This window comes from Protopterus annectens, chromosome 12.part0 (assembly GCF_019279795.1).
Source record: "Protopterus annectens isolate FY-2018-M chromosome 12.part0, PAN1.0, whole genome shotgun sequence".
NCBI classification, from domain to species: Eukaryota; Metazoa; Chordata; order Ceratodontiformes; family Protopteridae; genus Protopterus; species Protopterus annectens.
In genome coordinates this window covers 1267539889-1267559036 of record NC_056746.1, presented here as the reverse complement: position 1 = coordinate 1267559036, position 19148 = coordinate 1267539889, and the positions used below count along the sequence as shown (strand labels likewise).

At 38.4% G+C, this 19148-nt stretch overlaps 1 protein-coding gene across 4 annotated transcripts in view; it reads right to left on the bottom strand.

Moving 5' to 3' along the window:
• SLC13A3 (solute carrier family 13 member 3) overlaps positions 1-19148 on the bottom strand; it is a 709014-nt gene that overhangs the window by 372133 nt on the left and 317733 nt on the right. For all 4 annotated transcript variants that reach the window (XM_044090300.1, XM_044090299.1, XM_044090298.1 and 1 more), the window contains exon 7: positions 9425-9511. In XM_044090300.1, the coding sequence (XP_043946235.1) occupies positions 9425-9511 (87 nt within the window). The remainder of the gene's footprint in view (positions 1-9424; positions 9512-19148) is intronic.

The following is a 19148-nucleotide window of genomic DNA, read 5'->3' as shown; positions in this document are numbered from 1 at the left end:
TAACACCTGAAATCGTTTAGTACCAAACTACTTGGCATTACCATCAATGAAAACCTAAAATTTGACTCCCACATCCTCTCAGCAATCAAAACCACCAGAAAATCGCCTCTACACAGGGACAAACTAATACTACCAATCCATACCCTTGCATCTACCTTTCCTCGCTCTTAGGACCGTAAACTACAACAAGCTCAACCATGCTAAACTTGAGGCCTGTTACAACAAAATCTGCAAATTTGCAACCAGTTCTAAGAACTCTTCCCATCACTGTCACTCCCTACACACCCTAAACTGGCTAGAACTCCAGCAAACCAATAATAACTTACAACAGCCCACAAACCCATCTTTAAACCAGCAGAATGCCCCTCTCTTGCTAAATCTCTAACACCCTTAACCACCTTCCCTGAGATCCACAGGCCAAAACCTCGTGCATGTACACAAAGCCATACACCCAACCGGTAAGCTACTACTATCCCACAGTATAGCCAAACTATGTAACAATCTCCCCATCACTACGTAATTACCTAACCACAACAATTTCAAATCCATGCTTCTCCCACTCTCCTCCAAATGGGAATGTCTTGAGCCAGTGAAACTCCCCATATACATCACTAATAGATCACTTTCATTTAACTTATTTTAAATGCCAGTGGAAGACAGCCGAATGTTAGTGCTTGGGCACTACTGGAGTGTTAGTGGGATCATTCAAGTCAGCTCTCAATAACTCTGTGTCTTTGGCTGCGCTGCCAGAAGTGATTATATCTGCACTGTTAGTGAGATGCCAGTATCTTACTACCTGGTATATTTTTATTCTGTCACCCAGTAATTTCAATTATATTGCTGCGGTTTGTTGTGAAAAGTTAAATTAGCCTCAGGACTTACTTGAAATTGTAGCTGAAATTCAGACTTTAACAGCCATTCCTTGAAGTCCTTGTTGAGGAATGGTTATAACAGACAATTGTTTGGTTTATTTGGAGCTTGGAGAAAGAATTCCAGGTTTATTATACCCTTGCTGATGGCCTCTATGAAGCTGTTGGCATGTATTTTGAATTTGTCTTGGTTTTAATGTGGCAAGATGTCCCTTGGCTTTGAGGTGAAATGGACCTGGTGTTGGAGTGGATCACTGTTCATTAGCAACATACTTGTTTTTGGCAATTTTACTTTTTAAATCCACCTAGTATTATAATACTGTTTTCAGTGTGCTGATTTAATTGATAACTTTGCATTTTTCTGTTTTTGGTACTGTTTTTCATTATTGATGTTTGTTGTTTGTAAACAGCGCCAAGATAATAATCATTTTAATAAACCGGAACTTGAACATAAATCTGAGAAAAATGGTCTATTGACAGTTTACTTATTGCATTCTGCACACAGTGTGCAGCTGATATCTGGACAATAGTAAGGTAGGCTAATGAAAAAAAGAGAGAATACTGGCTGTCCAAGCACTGTGCTCTACCTTACTCCTTTTTTGGTACACCCTGTCTCTGAGATAGCATTGTTAAAGGTATACCACATATGTCCTGCTGTAGACACAGTTTTAGAACCACTGACCTAGTATTGATCAAAACCAATTTTGCCAAGCTGTTGAAGCACTAGCTGGTCAACCACACTTTCATAGGCATGATTAGGATCCAGGAGAATGTTGTGTAAGAATAATCTGTTTCCCTATATTTGGTTCTTTAAAGTATATAGTGCTGTTAGTGTACTGTAGCTGGGATGGAATCCATACTGTTTGTCTTCAACTATGCCATGTTGTTGTACATATTCTAATATTTGTATGTTGATTAGCTTTTCCAGAATGTTGGCTATAGCACAGGAGGTGGCAATTGGCTGCTACTCCCTGACTGCGTGGGAGTAGCTACTTTGGGGTAAGGCGGTATTAATTCATATTTTAACACTAACTGCAATGGAATTGGTAGTGGGAGTGAGACTGAATACATGCTTCAATGGGCATCTTAGAATGGCACTATCTATTCTTCACAATTTGGGGTATAATATGTGGAATTTGTGGGTGTGATGGTAGTCTGTTTTATCTAATAGTTACTGTATGTCTTTTTTTGGAAAATGGATTGTAAGAAATGTAATTGTGTGATGGGGCTGGTGGAGCAAGTGGGGAGATGTCATTAAAGAATGCTATTGTTGTAGGAGGAAGGAAAGCTATGCTCTCATTCAGTTCATTACTTTTTGTGAAGGCCTGTGCATTAGTGGCAAGTTTTGGAAATATTTTATAGGTATTTGTGTTTCTAATGGTCTGCCAGAGTTGTTCTGGTTTCTTGGGTAGATTAGTTTGCAGAGACCATAGGTAGGTAACTTTAGCTTTTTGTATATTTGTTCCGCTGATTTTCCTTAGGCATTGAAAGTCTTATGTTTTTCTTTGGTTATTGATGTCTCTTTTCCAGTCTAGACAAACTTAATTTCTGGTTTAACTTGTGTTTTTAGATGACTTGTTAACTTTGGTGTATTTTGTTTTACTGCAGACTCATTTTTTTGTAAAGGAAATAATTTATCTTTTACAGATACGGTGGTACAGCGGTAGCGTTGTTGCCTCACAGCAAGAGGTTCTCCTGTTCGATTCTTGGCTGGAGTGCCTTCTGTGTGGAGTCTGCATGTCCTCCCCATGGTCAAGTGGCCTCCAAAAGACATGCGTGGATTGGTGTGCTTTTGTTGAAGGTTGGGCGTCGGGCTGGCAACTCGGCACCATAAAAATCTAATGCCAATCATTAGTTGACCGGAGTTCCGCTGTGGCGACCCCTAATTGGGGAAAAGCCGAAAAGACAAACAAAACAGATATTAGTATACTGTAAAGAGTTGAGAGCTATTGTTGGAAATTGAAAATTTTACACCTGATCCCAGTTTATGAATTGTACTTCTGTTTCCCATGCTTAGGGAATGGTATGGGTTAGTATGTGTCTGGGTGGCATTTTTTCTCATTTGAAATATTTTAAAGTTCCCACATGTAGAAAATGGACAATTAAGGCTGATAATTTACACACATTAGTGATAATTATACCTTGACTTGCACTTTTGACTGTCATAGACTTTAGTCTAATACCTTCTCTTACAAACAGATTAGTTGTGTCCTTCTAGATATTGGTATAGTTGTTGCATAATGTGGCTTTTCCAGTCAATGCTTAAGTCTCGCAGTATTATCAGTTTACATCATTTGTTTTTGGAAAGCATAGTGGTCAGGGTGTCTTGTATTAGGCTGATGTAAGTTCGGGGGTGGACTATAAGCAGCTATGTGTAGTTCTGTACTGATATCAAGTGTTCCTTCTATTATTGTCCAATTGAAAGTTCTGTTACATGTAGCATTATTACTGTGTTTGTTTGGAGTTGAAGTTGGCTTCTTCATCAGCTAATGCCATCACACCTCACCAAAGTCTCTTACCTGGCTAACTGTTTGTGAAGATGCGATACACAAAATACAGGAAGACATACAGATATCTGTCTTTTGTCAAGATTCAGTTGATGTTATTATTTTGGCATTATAGGTGGATAGCTATACATCCAGTTGTGCACATTTGTTACTTAGGCTTGCTATGTTCATATAGACTAAAGGTATTCCTTTTATCTTTGCCCAAACCTATCAGCATGTATGGGGAGAGTGGATTTGAGTTATTGTTTGTGGTGTGTGGAGTATAAAATTAATTTGGGTTTAATTGAATTGTCTTCAGCTTGTATGTAGTATCAGTAGGACTATACAATTAAGAATAACTTTGTAGGTTCATTCTTTGTTTGACCATTCAAAGGCTTGTTTTAGTGTCTCTATTATGTTGAATTGTTTGTTTGACATCCGGGAATTTATTTATGCACTTGTTGTTTATTAACTGGGTAGACAGACTGGTACAAGACCTTGTTCAACCATTCCCTATGCCATGAGGCTTAATGCAACAGATATAACAACAATTACACTGAATAAAATAAATGCCTAGGTGAGATTAAAAAAGATAATATAGAAAATAATAGAGCATTATCAGAAAGATACAAGAGAAATACAAAAGACAAACACAACAGGGGGACATACTAATTTCATTTATTATATTGATAGATAATAGTATTAGACAAAGCAGTTTTTACACATTGCTAATGGCAGCACAGAGAGAGAGTAAAATGTATTGGTGCAGAACAATATGAAAGTGGGATTATTAAGGGGCTTTGCCTCAAGAGTATCGTAAAAATATCTTGAAGTACAGAGATGTTGTAATTTGAATTTAGGGTAGAATTCGGGTCAGAATGGCCTTTGTAAATTGACAGTGTTGTTGAGTTTTATAGTATTGCATACTAATATTGCTGATATCAACGGTTTCAGTATGTTTTTCATACCAGTATAGTCAATACTTTATAATTTAGCCATATAAACTAGCAGGTTTTCAGTATTTGGCCTTTTGACTTTGGTCGTTCTGCAGTCGCTCTTTTGGCATTATCGATTTAGCAGTGCTTTCTCTGAACTAGTGCACACCGGCTAAGTACATTCTGTAGTAGATGTGGGTCACGACACATCACTCTCTCCCATGTCATGTGCATTGTATGCTGCGTACATTAGCTGTACTTGATGTAACAATGGTTTATGTGTACACTATATTGATTGTCTTAACTGGTTTCTTGCAGCCCAAGCATTGTTATGTGCATTGTATGCTGCGTACATTAGCTGTACTTGATGTAACAATGGTTTATGTGTACACTATATTGATTGTCTTAACTGGTTGCTTGCAGCCCAAGCCATAACTAAAAAAAAAAAAAGATCAGTTTGGACTGGTCTACCTGTAAAGTTAGCAAACACTTACTAAATGAATAAAATAAACATAGATCAGGGCAGAACTCCTGTAATAATGACATAGCTATATTTTTGATTGTAGAATAATGCTTGTACACACCTTTCAGATGGAAATATTGCAACCCCTTAACCTAGTCCCTTTATGCATCGCAGCTCTAAATTGTGGGCACAGGTTAGATAGATATCGGGCCTGAGCAGGGATTAACAGGCAAATTTATATTTTTTTCACAATACTATATCACCCTAGAACTGCTCTCTTTTTTTTTACATTTTCTAAGATTTCTCGTTTATTTTGCTGGAGTAATTAGTAGAAGATTAAGAGAGACACATCCAAGTACCTCTGTTCTCTGGTCATATTTCTCCTCCTCCATCTCACAAATCCTTGCTTTCCTTTGAACGTCTTTCAGCAGCCTAAAGATCCTCTCCAGAATTCTGTTTGTTGCTGCTGCCCCTTGTTCTGTTCACACTGGTCTAGTCTAGGTGTATTCAACACTTGCAGATCTTTTTAACTGTTTTTCAAAAGTACTGGACCCAGGAAAGATGTCTGTACTGCTGTACTCATCAATTTTCTTAAACCCTGATACTGTCCACCTCACCATAGACTTTGGGATCTATCATTTAACTATATAATAATCCATTTCCTTATTCTTGGTCCAACTACAAAGCAGGCTAATAGGAAAAGTAGAGAGGTTCTCTACTTTTCCTATTAGTTTGCATTGTAAGGCCAACTTCAGAGGCCTAGCTTAAGTTTAAGTAGACCTCATACACTGGTATCCCCTATCAATTCTCCTGTAAGAGAATCCTAAAAATGGGTCAGTTTTATGTGACAGCTCCTTTTGCCCTTGAATCCTTTTTAGTTACTGCCTTCTAGAACTATTAACAGGCTACCCCTACTGTTATTAAATACACACCAGCATGCAGTTTTCCCAGAGGTTTCCATTCCATCACACACAGACACACACTCACATGCTCTAACATACTCACTCTCATACACACATACACACACACAACCTTATTCAGCATATCAAAGAACCAACATGACCTAATAAAATCTTCTAAACACTTACTTTTTCTAGATCTAATAATAACAAATAACTCATCCATAAGTTGTCCTATCATCATGCATCCCCACACATTGAGTAATTATTGTCGAATCAGCTTCCATATACACACCCTAACCCAAAATCTTCCTCCCGAATATATTGTTTTCAGACCATACCTCTCAATTGTCCAGATTTCCACAGAACGTCCAACTTTTTGTCTCATATTTTTGGTGTGCTTCTCTTAACATTTGTGTTTTTCTGGCAAGCTACAGAGGGTTGAAGTCACTAAATAGTGACATACATTTGAGTTTCAGACTTTATATCCTCCATAAAATGCAAGCTAACACAAAACCTGTTATTTTAACAACATTCTAAGTTTATAAGAGTAATATTTAAAATCTGTCCATTTTTTTATCTTTGCCCCCACATCGTTTAAGGCTTTTTCCAGACTTTTCATGTTAGGAAGTTAAGAGGCATACTTCAGACCCAGATTTCAAACTAACATCTACAAGTTTATAACACAGTTGTTGTCTCTTGACTCGTCTCCAGTAACACACAATGGATCCAAACCAAGCAGCTAAAACTCATACAAATCTACCCAAAAACATGCAATACACCTTATTTCCAGTAATTACTAGGCTCTAAAAAAACAACCATACTCTTTAGTAACACAGGAACTAGGCCCATCTTCAATGTAAATGCCTCGATCTCACAGAAACACGATCCCACATCCCTCAACACCATACTCAGTTCCTCAACCTTGCAAACCAAAACAAGCAATCAGACAACATAACATCAGCTTCCTCAAATTCAAGCAACAGCCACTAATAAACAGTGGGTTCCTATTACCTGAATACCTAAACGTCAATCTGGTAATAGCGAAAGCAAAAAACTGTGAACGGCTGATTTAACGCAGGGAAAGAATTCCCTTGGCCGTTATGTGGATTTTGCCCCTTTCCCTATTGTAGAGTGATCTCAGAGTTGGTATATTTATATTGGGGGGGGGTGTTGAGGGCATTGCCCCCCACATCGGGGAGTGTGGGGGGCAAAGCCCCCCCACTTCATTTTGGTTTAAATTTTTTTTTGCAGCCAAGGGAATTCATTCCGTATGTTGAATCAGCTGTTCACTGTTTTAATTTTTCAATATTACCAGGTCAACGTTTAGGTATTCGCTAACCTAAACATTCAGTCGGATAATATAGATGACAAACAGACCAACTTTTTCGGAAAATGGTTAACATCCTGACTATTCACGACAAAAGCTCATCAGAAAATCCCTGCTCTTTCTACCTGACTCCTTCAGGCTTCCTAATTGAATTCACAAACCTTCCAAGCATTTGGACAACACCCTTCATTTAACATGCCTGCCTCTCACCTCTTGCAGCCCTCCACCCTATTGCCACCAAGGCAAAAGACCTCCAACTACTCCAAGAACAAATCCTACTAGAAACTCCTACAGGTTCTGACAATTTACACCCTTGAGCAATATAACATTAGTGTAGAGAATTTAATCTATGTCTGAAAACATAATGCCAACCATCTGGAAAACAGTTTTAGATAAACTCTAGACTAAGGAAGCCAAACCTACCAACACATTCTACTTCCAACTAATCTCTGTCTTACCAGCCTTAGGTAAGCAACTTCAAGAAATCATCTGCAATCATATACTACAGTACATCAATCAAAAAGCCTACTGTCCACAAACAGCATGTTTTTTGTACAGGCTGTAGCACTATAGTAGCACTCTAGGCACTTACAGATGAAATCCTCCTCAATAAGGACAAAGGCCTACTTGCAGATGCAATATTTCTTTACCTCAATACAGCTTTTGACCTTTTTGGAACACCCCATCCTCATAACCTGTATATTTAAACTTGGCATACGTCCAAAGACAGCTCACTGTGTCCACATCTACCACTGTACCCATGAATTTTCAGTCAAAATTGGGTCATCTGCTTTAGGTAACATCCTCCTACTCAAGGGTGTTCCATAAGGATCTACCCTAGCACTATTATTTTTTTCAATTTTCATCAACAAACTCCCCTATGACTTGTCTAAACTGCCAGTCCTGTTTTATGTAAATATGGCTCTGTTCCTCTCTAGTGACTCCCTACCTGCCTTTGACCACCAAATACAAATTCACTTAAATTCACTTAACTGGATTTCTAACAAAAAATGCTTCTTAATTCTTCAAACCCAAATGTATGCTCTTTGGCAATAAACAAAAACTCTCTAAACTCACCAACTCCTGAGAAATCAGCACTCCGGGCAATGTGAGCATCTAATACATACCTACATTTAGATAACTAGAAATCTAGCTTCTCAACCCTCACCTTTCATATTCCCCTGGAAAACAACAACAATAAAAGTAAACTACCTGCTATTCTGGGCCAGACAAATCTCCAACGTTCTGTCCTATTCAAATCCTTCATTGGAAAAGGTAGCCTTCTCTCGTAGCTGGAATATAGGCAACCCATTATTGTCTCTGTCACCACAAAGAATAAAGAAACTATTCACGCCACTTAGATTATTTGTCCTTTCCCACAGGGAAAATCACCACAAATGGCTTCCAGTCAAGTGCAGGGCAGATCTCTTACTGGTATTTCAATAACTGAAGTGTATTCATTGACATTACTTTGCTCCCTTAGCTGTTAAACTTTCCCCTAGAACACCCTCTTGTAGTTGTAGATGTCAAGACTACAGTGGACCCCTACCTGAAACTTCTGGCTCCAAACTTTAGTGCACTAGACACAACTTCTCTATCCAAGGCCTCATACTCTGGGAATCACTTCTATTTTATCTCAAGGAATTTACCTTTTATCCAAAGTACCTGCCCCAGTTGAAATCCCATGTTGTACAGCAGTTAACATGCAATTGCCGTCAAACTGCACATATAACACCATCCTCCTCCTCAATCGATAACTCAATTGTCTAAACAGTATCTATCTACTAGAATTATTATATAATGCTTCTAGCACCTTCTCCATCTTCCTACCCCCACTATATCTATCTAATCCCCCTCCTTAATTTCTCTCCCCATGTTTGTTACATAATTCTATATACTTTCTACCTGCATAAATACAAACTTGAACTGCACTCAACATATTGTGTACTGTAATGATACATTTGCTATTAAATCGTGAACTTACCTGTATTTCAACACCCTTCTTACTACTACTGCTATTACTGTGCCTTTCCTTATTTTGTTTCTGCCTGTGTAAAGGCTGAGACTAAATGTGGCCTGTTGTGATCAGGACTTTACCCTGGTCAACATATTCAAATAAAAATAAATAAAATAAAAAATAAAGCCAAAAATAATAGTGTCACCATATCTCTTGTGAGCTGCCTTATACACATATACACAGAGTTGCTGTATAGTAACACAAAAAGTTGTCTAGTTGGACAGATTTAACAAACATACTACAGTGCCCTAAACTTTCAGTCCAGCTCCAGACTGTACACAGGATAGAACATGACAGGCAGCGTGCATAACAGTATTATTAGATTTATGAATAGCTGGTATCCTTACTAAACTAAAAGAACAAATGTGTATAACAGTTGAAATGAATGCAACAAATATGGTTCAACGCTTTACATGAGTACTTACTGCATTGGACCCAGTCGTTTATAATCTTCCTGTATAACTAATTTTACCCTGGATTCTGCTTCTTCTTCAACTTTTTTCTTTCTCACCCTATTGGAATAGTACAGGGATAATTGCGGAATAAAATGTTTGTACTGAATACAAAATTATAAACTATTACACCAATTTATTTTGAAACTTAAGATAAACAACATTAAGCTTTTTTGTTAGAAAAAAATTAATAAAGATTCCTTCAGTGTTTTATATAAAAATATAAACATAAAAACAGCAACAAGTATTAAAAAAAACAGTAGCATACTTTCTTCTGCTGATAACCCAACTTCACTGATTGAGCCAAACTTGACAATGGGAAAAAGTGAAAAAGCATTTTCAAAAATAGTCAAGGAACTTGGAATTCTCTACTACAGAACATTAAAAACCTGACAGAATTGGGCAAATTCATGAGAAATCTTACCCAAGCAATAGCTGTACATAATTTGAAAATGTCTAGTAGATCAGAGAAATCAGCACATGCCAGATACCTCTGTCTGTATCACAGCTATAACTTTCTATGTTAACATTATGTAAAATGTTGAATGCATTGCTATAATTTGTGCTTGCCTTTCTGGCCTTGGTCATGACTGAAAATGGCCTTTGCACCAGACTACCCACACAGTCAACAAATAAAAAAACAAACAAACAAGAAGCCACTGAAAACTATCGGCATGCATACATCTGTAGAAAGAACTAAAAGTCACCTAATTCCCAACATATGCAGTCTAGACTGCCAGACTTTGTGCTGAGGGCCCCGATGGAGAGGTAAGATTTTTGTCCAACTTAAAGTTCTTAACCAGCTTGCAGGGCATCAGGTGTATCCACAAAGCTCGTTTTGCTATTTTGACTGCAGTGGGTGTCGAAAGAAGCACCAGGTAGGGACCTTTCCACCTTGGCGAAGCCCAATTTTTTCCGCTTGATAATTTTGATTCACACCCAGTCTCCTGGCGTCACTGCCACTTCTGATGTTTCGGTTTGTTTTCTATCCGAAACAGAATTTGACTGCAACAGATGTTTAGAACTCAACAACTTTTTCATATATTCAGCTAGTGTAAAATCAGCTTCCTGGTCTGATGACATGAGAAATTTCCACTGGGGTGTATAATAAGCCCTTCCAAATAGTTGTTTTAAAAGGAGTCAATCCTTTTGCTGTAGGGACAGTTCTCATGCTCAACAGTGCCAGGGGTAAACAGTACAACCACGTTTTTCCTGTTTCAGCTATTAATTTTCTCAATTTGTTTTTTAGTATACCATTATGCCTTTCAACTAGCCCTGCAGATTGCGGATGGTATGCACAATGATTTTTTAAAGAAATACCAAAATGCTTACTCAACTGCTGTATGGTTTGATTTACAAAGTGTGTACCATTGTCACTGTAGATTCTTCCCGGAATACCAAACCTAGGAATGATTTCCTTGACAAGTACTTTTGCCACTGTAGCTGCATCTGGATTTTTGGTTGGAAAGGCTTCCACCAATCTGGAAAACATATCTACAATGGCAAGACAATACTTATTTTCACATTTGTTCAATTCTATGAAATCCATACAAATAGTGTGAAATGGATATGGTGGTGTGGGGAAACTCCCTTGTTTGGGCTTTATCGCCCCCTGTGCATGATGTTTGTTACAAATCTGACACATCAAACAACATTTTTTAGAGTAGTTTGTAAATCTGTACGTTGTGAACACCTGGTTCACCAGCTGTACCATCCCCCCTGTTGAGACATGGCACTACCCATGGCTCAACAATGCTGCATAGTGGAACAAATTAGAGGGTAGTATTGGTTTTCCCTTTCTAGAGATGTACAGCCCCTTTTCGAGGATTGCTCCTAGTTTTATCCATCGCTGTTTTTCAGCTTGCATAATGAGTGTCTGCATTGTTTTTAACATATCTAGATCTAAAGTTTCAGAGGGTTGTAGTTTCTTATTTAAAAGAAATACTTTTGTGGCTGCTTGTTTTGCAGCTGTATTAGCTTTCTCATTACCTTTTGAAATTTTATTTTGTTGTTTGGTGTGAGCTGTGCATTTACAAATGGCTACTTTCTGAGGTAACTGAATAGATTCTAAAAGATCTAAAATAAACTGCGCATGATTTATAGGTTTGCCAGTAGATGTTATCATTTCCCGTTTTTTTCACTGTTGCGCAAAAACATGTACAGTAGAAAAAGCATACTGGCTATCAGTAAAAATGTTTACACATTTACCCTTTGCTAAGGTACATGCCTGTGTTACGGCAATCAATTTTACTGCCTGTGCAGATAAATTGTGTGGTAAAGGTTTTGCTTCTATAATCCCAGTATCAGAGACTACTGTATATCCTACTAGGTTCTGTCCTGCAGGACCCCTTTTGCACGAGCCATCCACGTAGTATGTCACCTCGGCATTATTCAAGGGGACAGCCGTGAGATCTTTTCTAGGTAGTGTCTTTTGCTTAATTACCTGCAGGCAGCAGTACGGTGTGCCGTCTCTGCAGGGGTCGGGAGCAGAGTAGAAGGGTTTAAAGTCGTGCATCATTCAATTGTTATATGAGGTTGGCTTAATAATATAGTCATACAGGAAAGATGCCTAGCAGGGGAAAGATATGCCACCTTTTCTTTGCAACTGCATGAGGTACTCTCAAAGTGAGAGGGCGGAACAAGACTACTGAGGCTGAAGCCTGTACTGCCATTGCAGCTGCAACTACTGCTTGTACACAATGGGGTAAGGACCGTGCCACTGGGTCTAGTTGTGATGAGTAGTAAGCAATGGGGCATTGCTTATCCCCATGCTGTTGTGTTAACAATGATGTCATGTAACCCTGCTTGCAATCTACAGTTTGGAAAAAAACGTTTATGGTAGTTTGGCAATCCCAGAACTAATGAGGACGCTATTAGCTGCTTTAGTTTACAGAAGGCAGATTTTGCCTCTGGTGTCTACTGTAACAAATTCTGCGCTGCCATTGGCTTTTTATATATAAGGTCAGTCAGAGGTGCAGATTTCAAGGCATAGTTTGGAATCCAACTCCGGCAAAAATTAGTTGTACCCAGGAAGGATATTATTTCCTTCTTGGTAGTGGGTTTTGGTGCTTGCAAAATTGCTATTTTTTTGTCCTCATCTAACGTTATACCTTCCTTGGATATTACATATCCTAGGTATTTGACCTGTTTTTTCCAAAGCTGTAGTTTATTTTTATTTACCTTATGTCCCTCAGCGGCTAAAAATCGTAGAAGTGCTATGGTATCTTTTCTACAATCTTGCTGGGTGGGGACCGCCAGCAAGATGTCATCAACATAAAGTAAAATCTGACTGCCTCTTGGTGGGGTGAATCCCGCCAAGTTGCTTGCCATTTCTTGTGAGAATATCGTTGGACTTTTACAATATCCCTGTGGTAGTTGCGTATATGTATACCTTTTCCCCTGAAATGTAAATGCAAACCAATACTGGCTGTCAGGGTGTATTGGTATCGAAAAGAACGAGTTGCTGATGTCTATCACAGAAAAATATTTTTGTTGAGGTTTTAAATCATTTAACAGGGTTTGTGGGTCTGGCACTGTGGGTGCCCTTGGTATTACTGCATTATTTACGGCTTGTAAATCCTGGACCATACGCCATTTTCCATTGGCCTTTTTAACTGGAAATAAGGGTGTGTTACATGGTGAATCGGGAGATTCTACTACTATCTCTCCATTAAGTAAGGCTGCTTTAATAGGCTTTATCCCTGCCTCTGCATCTTTTCTTAAGGAATACTGTCTTTTTCGTGGTCTGAATGCTGACTTTGGCATGATAGTAACTGGTCCCGCTGTACGAATGAGTCCTACATCTGATTTTCCTGTTGACCAGAGAGTCTCTGGTATGTCTCGTAAGGCATTTTCTTCTTCCTTTAACAGGAGTGTCAATCAGCTGTCCTCGCTAGTCTGCAAGTGCACAGCTGGGTTGGTCTCAGTTATCCTGGAGCTTTTCTCCCCGGGCCTCCACTGAAAATGGACATGTATCCATTTGGACTAGCCCGGTCAACAAATGTAAAATAAATAAAAATAAAAATAAATATCCAGTTCAACTTTTGTACTTGTATTCTTTGTTTTGACAGTTCTAGTTCTGTCTGTTTTTCCCCATTTCGTGACTTTTTTTTTTAGGTCTGCCCATTTTATATTTCTGTTTTTGGTTAAGCTAATATGTGGTAATCGATTAGATTTATAAAGTGCAAAGAACTCCTGGGGCAATGAACAGCTGGCTACACTGTTTCCTTTTGTGTCCCAGTACAGGTTACGCAATATTAATCTGTTTGCATGATTTTTAAATAACTCTTGCTCATATTTCTTATCAGGTCCTGGTATGTTGCAATAATACAGGGTACAGTGCAACAGGTGTTGCTTATCAATGTCAAGGGAGGGGAACTTGCTGATGGCTAGATTAATTAACTCTTTGGTCACAGTCCATGGACCAGTCGTAACCAGGTCCCTGGCTGTACAAATAAAACATTTTACCCTCCGATTGCACTACAAAGGTGTTAATTTGTCTCTGTGCTTCCATACCCTGCATGGTTGGGACTACTACTATACCAAATAGCTGCATGAGGTCTCTGCCCAAAAGGTTTACTGGGCATTTTGCAGAAACTACAATTTTGCTTCTTTGTGTCAATCCTGAAACTGGATCAGTTATTGCAATGTTACGGGAGAGAGGCTCCCGATACAGCTGGCCATTAGCTGCTTTGACCAGTATGTAATTAGGTGACGCTGTGTTTTCAGTTTGGAGGGGTGTATCAGGGTTCGTGATGCCCCTGAGTCACACAAAAATTTGACCTCCCTCCCTTCTACCAAGAGTGTAACTTCTGGTTTCGTGTCTGCTAAATAGAGCTACAAGCTCAATAAAGCTAGGTCTAATATTTCATTTTTTTCATTGTCACTAACTTTTTGCACTTCCTCTACTCCCTCTATCACATTCTCATTTGTCCTTTCTTTGCTAGCCCCTTCTAGTGATTCTTGACTACCGTACAGTCAGTCCTCACCCTCCTTGTCTTCCGTTGTTGCCTTTTTGTTTTTTTTTAATCTTTTGCCAAATGTCCCTTTTTACTGCATTTAAAACATTCTCCCCTTTTTTTCCGCCCTTCAAAGTCTTCTGATCGCTGATCAGATTGTTTGTTTTCCTGCGCATTTTTTTTGCCCTTTTTTCCAGACTGTACTACATAAACTTCTGCTCCATCTTCTACAGAAAATACTTGAGCTTTTTTTTTGTTATTGCTATTAAAATGCCTTTTGGCATGCCTAGCATATTTAAGTAATGATTGTAACCTGCTTGTACGATGGTCTACCATGTGTTTTGTAATAAAACTGCTTATAGGCGTGCTACTGCCTTTTAAAAATGCATTTTTTAACTGTTGTTCATATGGGGAATTTTGTGTTTGATCTTCAGGAACCTGCATTTCACAGTGGTTATTAAAACATTCTAGCAATCTGGCATAATACCGGTCAATTGTTTCACCTTCTTGTTGGATGCATTGATTAATGTAAGTCCAATCTGCCCTAGGTTTTCATTTTTCAGAGATGCGGTTTGTAAGACCTTTTACTCTGGTGTCTAATTCTGTGCTGCTATGTGGGAGGGGTCTTTGTGCAGTGTCACGGGGATTCCAATTCCCACTAATCATGTACCAATTTGGCCCTACAATTTGTCTAACTAATTTTTTTATTTCTTCTCCATTTAGGTTATAACTCAACCTCATTCCTTGTAAATTTTTTGAGAATTTTCTGAAATTAACCTTTGTATGGGGAATTCCCTCAGTGGCTTTCCGGATATTTTCCGGAGTCCAAGGTCTATACACTAAGATAGTTGGGTCCTGATTGTCTTGACCTGCCTGAGGATTGGGTACATCTATAAGCGGGCATATTTCTTTTTTTTCACCTATAGATCGTGAATTTTTAACTATTTGCCATAACTCGATACCTTCTTCTGAATTACCTGCCTTTGTTCGGGACCTGGTCCCGATGGGATCTTTAATTTTAGTCAGTTTTAATTTTACAATATTTTTATCTTCAGTGACCGCAGGATATAGTGGGGGTGGACTAATTTGTTCACTTGCTTCATATTCTGGTAAGGGAGGTGGAGGTGCTGATGCTATTACTAAGTTATTATCCTCTCTATCTAAAAACATTGCTTTTGAATCTTTGTTTTTTTGTTCCCTATGGTTTACTTTCTCCAGTCACCTCTGTGCCTGAGGAATTCCTAATCGACGTTGCTTTTTTACCTGACCCTTGGAATCATTTTTGAGCTGTTTGATAAGTTTGATAAGCAAGGATTTTTCTAATTTTCTGTCGAATTCGTATTTATTAACCCATTTTGAATAATATCTAATATTGTCAGTGCGCTGCAACTGCATATATTTTGTGTCTTCCGTTAACGGTGGGTTTTGGGGTCTTTTTGTGCAATTATTAACCATTTTGTTTTACCCTTTGATCGTTACGTAACTTCTCTTAATTTTTTACGTGGTATCACAGATTTTGTTATAGTCTCTTTAGAATGATTGCCTACTTATTTTGTTTCCATCTATGACAAGACAGTAATTTTTTTTGTCCCTGACTTGCAAAAATACAATATGACAAAAACAATACACATCTAGTCCCTGATCTAAAACAGAAAACAGAAAAAAGTAGATTCACCTTACCTGAGCCTACGTGATTGATCACCAATTCGTGGAGACCCGTCCTACAATCACAGATCAGAAAGTGGCTGGCCTCTTTTGAACGACAATTCAGTCGGAGGACTTTCCATATAAGAAGAACCGATTTGCTTTCTTCTCCGTATGGTTTCAACCACCTGGCCGTCTGATCCGAGGTGAAGAGAGGGTTCCGGTCTGAAGGACCAATCTGTAAAAAGAAAAAACTTCAAAGACCAATGCACATTAGGTGCAAGCAAGGCACTCTTTATTACTTGTAGCAAGGAGACAAAGCATGTAGGTACAGGATTTGTTTGGCTCTTCGATGATCAGTATGCTATTTTTATACAGTTTTCTTTATGTCACACAGAAAATGTTACTATTTTATTGTTGACGTAGTTGGATACAACTTTCTGTATGTTTTACGGAAAATGTTGCCAGACTTATTGCTGACTTGATTGGATTATTTGCTATCTTGCAAAAACATTTTGAGAAAAACAACCTGGCCTTGGGCTTATTTTAGCCCACCTTAACTTTTCAATTCTTTAATTGTACAGTTCTAATGCACGTGTTACATTTTGTTTAGATTCAAGGTACATTTCTAGCTTTAGTACAAGTAATGCTGACTATGGTTTATACTTTTAAGCATTTATTGTTTTTTTTTATCAAAGCTTTTAGCAGCTGCATATTTTCTCATGGTATAAGCAGAAATTAAATATATCTTTGCTGAGTTTTATGACATTAGCAGAAATGAAATGTCTCTTGTTAAGTTTCTAATAGCTGTGCAGATTCATGCAGTGTGAACAGAATAAACGTATTAACCCTTTTAAACCTCAAATGCACTAAGCATGCATATTACTATTATATATTTTTTTAACAAGCTAGATACAGAAATTCTTAAGAACCGTGAAATGTTTGCCAATAAGAATGTGATGGTAGGCATCCCTTAAGTCTATATTTACCCTGAAAACTAGTAAATGGATAAGAGGTAACAGGGTCTGGAGGGATAACACTTTGAACTTTGAGACCTTTACAGAAAGTTTGAGAAAGAAGATCTCTAGTATGGACCCCAATTTCCTTTTTATTTTGGCACCAGAAAAATCCTTGAATAAAATCCTTTTTCCCCATCTGTCTGCAAGGCACTGGTTCTATAACACCCTCAGATAATTTTTTAACCAGAACTGGAGGAAACAGGGATTTTTAATTTCCTGGATGAGGAGAAATCCCATGAAAAGAAGAGAGGGACTCCCATTTCCAACTGTACCCCAACTGAATGACTTTAAGAACCCATTTCTCTGAAATAACATGGTGCCACAGTGGAATATGTAGATTGAGGGAGTGGGTGAGATTGCCAGGGTGTGGTGGGGAGAGCATGAAGAAGCAATTAGTCATTTTGGTTTTTTGGTCTCTCCTTGATTTTGAGAGGCTTTCCTTTTCTTTTTGAAGCCTCCTTGCCGCTGCTTTTTAAAATCCTATTTGTTGGCACCTTGTTGCTTAAACTGATTTTTGAAAAAAAGGGAACTGAGATGGAAAGAATTTTTTATACACTTTAAAAAGGAAGGTTAGAAGTTTTGGGTCACCCCTTGAATCAATTTTCCCCTCTTGTCAAATACTCAGCTGTGGGTGGCCACGGTGGTGCAGCGGTTAGCGTTGTCACCTCACAGCAAGAGGTTCACCAGTTCGATCCTCGGCTGAGGTGCCTTCTGTGTGGAGTCTGCATGTCCTCACTGTGGTCGCGTGGGTTTCCTCCGGGTGCTCCGGTTTCCTCCCACATCCCAAAGACATGCTGTAGGTGGATTGAACACTCTAAATTGGCCCTAGGCATGCGTGTGTGCATGTGTGTGTGTGCCTTCTGTGGAAGGTTGGATGCCGGGCTGGCAACTCGACACTGTAAAACTCCACTGCCAATCATGAGCAGACAGGTGATCCGCTGTGGTGACCCCTAACCTGGGAAAAGCTGAAAGAAGAATAAGAAGTCAAATACTCAGCTGTAGAAGGGCCAAAAGGAATTTCCTTGCCCTCAGAAGAATTTAAATCTCAGTCTTAACATGAAGGGTGTAGTCAGAAAATTCCATTTTCTACTCACAAACACTTTTTACTGGTGCTCTCCCCAACAAACCTGGCATTTAAAAAAATGGACAAATCTTTCAAAATGTTATCCCCTAGTAGTTAATAAATGCACATAATCATTTCCAGCAATTCTCTCTTAAACTATTAAAGATATTGCTTTTAGATTAGCTATCCTCTCTGTAAACACGTTTATGTCTATGTCATTAGCGGCATTAGTTTAGTCAGTTGTAAATAATATACCTGAAAAAGCTTCAATGTTTCTGAGTGATGCAAAGAAAAATGCACACTTTAGAGTACAAATAGTATGTCTGGCTAAACTCTTGCTTAACCATACCACTCAAATGTCCAGATTTTCGCAGAATGTTCAGATTTTTGTCCCATATTTTTCATCTGTTTTTCATGAAATTGTGGTTTACTGGCAAATCATTGTGGACTGAAGACAGAAAATAACGGCAGACCTTTGAGTTTTAGACTTCATATCCTATAAAAATCCATTCTAATGCAAAACCTGTTATTCTTTCTATGCTTATAAGAACAATATTTAAAAAGTGTCCCTATTTTTGGGCCTTCGTCTTCCCATTTTTTTGTGTCTTTGTCCAGACTTTTTGCTCTAAGATGTTTGAGAGGTATGTTAACATCTTTAAGAACATTTTGATGATATAACAAAACAAATCTTTTAATGACTGACCCAGCAACATCAGCTCTGGAGACAGTGTCAGTATCATCATAGGAAAATTATAAAAAACATTTCATTTTGTGGGAAGCTGATAAAACAAGGGCGTTCAAGGAATGCTTCACCTCTGAAGAGGAAAGATTAAACAGTAACTTTTTCATGTTCTCAAAAGACAGAAGCAAAACCCTTAACATGTGAGCCTGGCAGTTTAAAATAGCAGAAAAATACACTTTTTTCTCATGTATGTTGACAGCTTTCCCATCCATGTCAGGGCAATGGGATTAGAATTAGCAATGTGTTTAGCGGAAGCGATTTTCGATAAAGA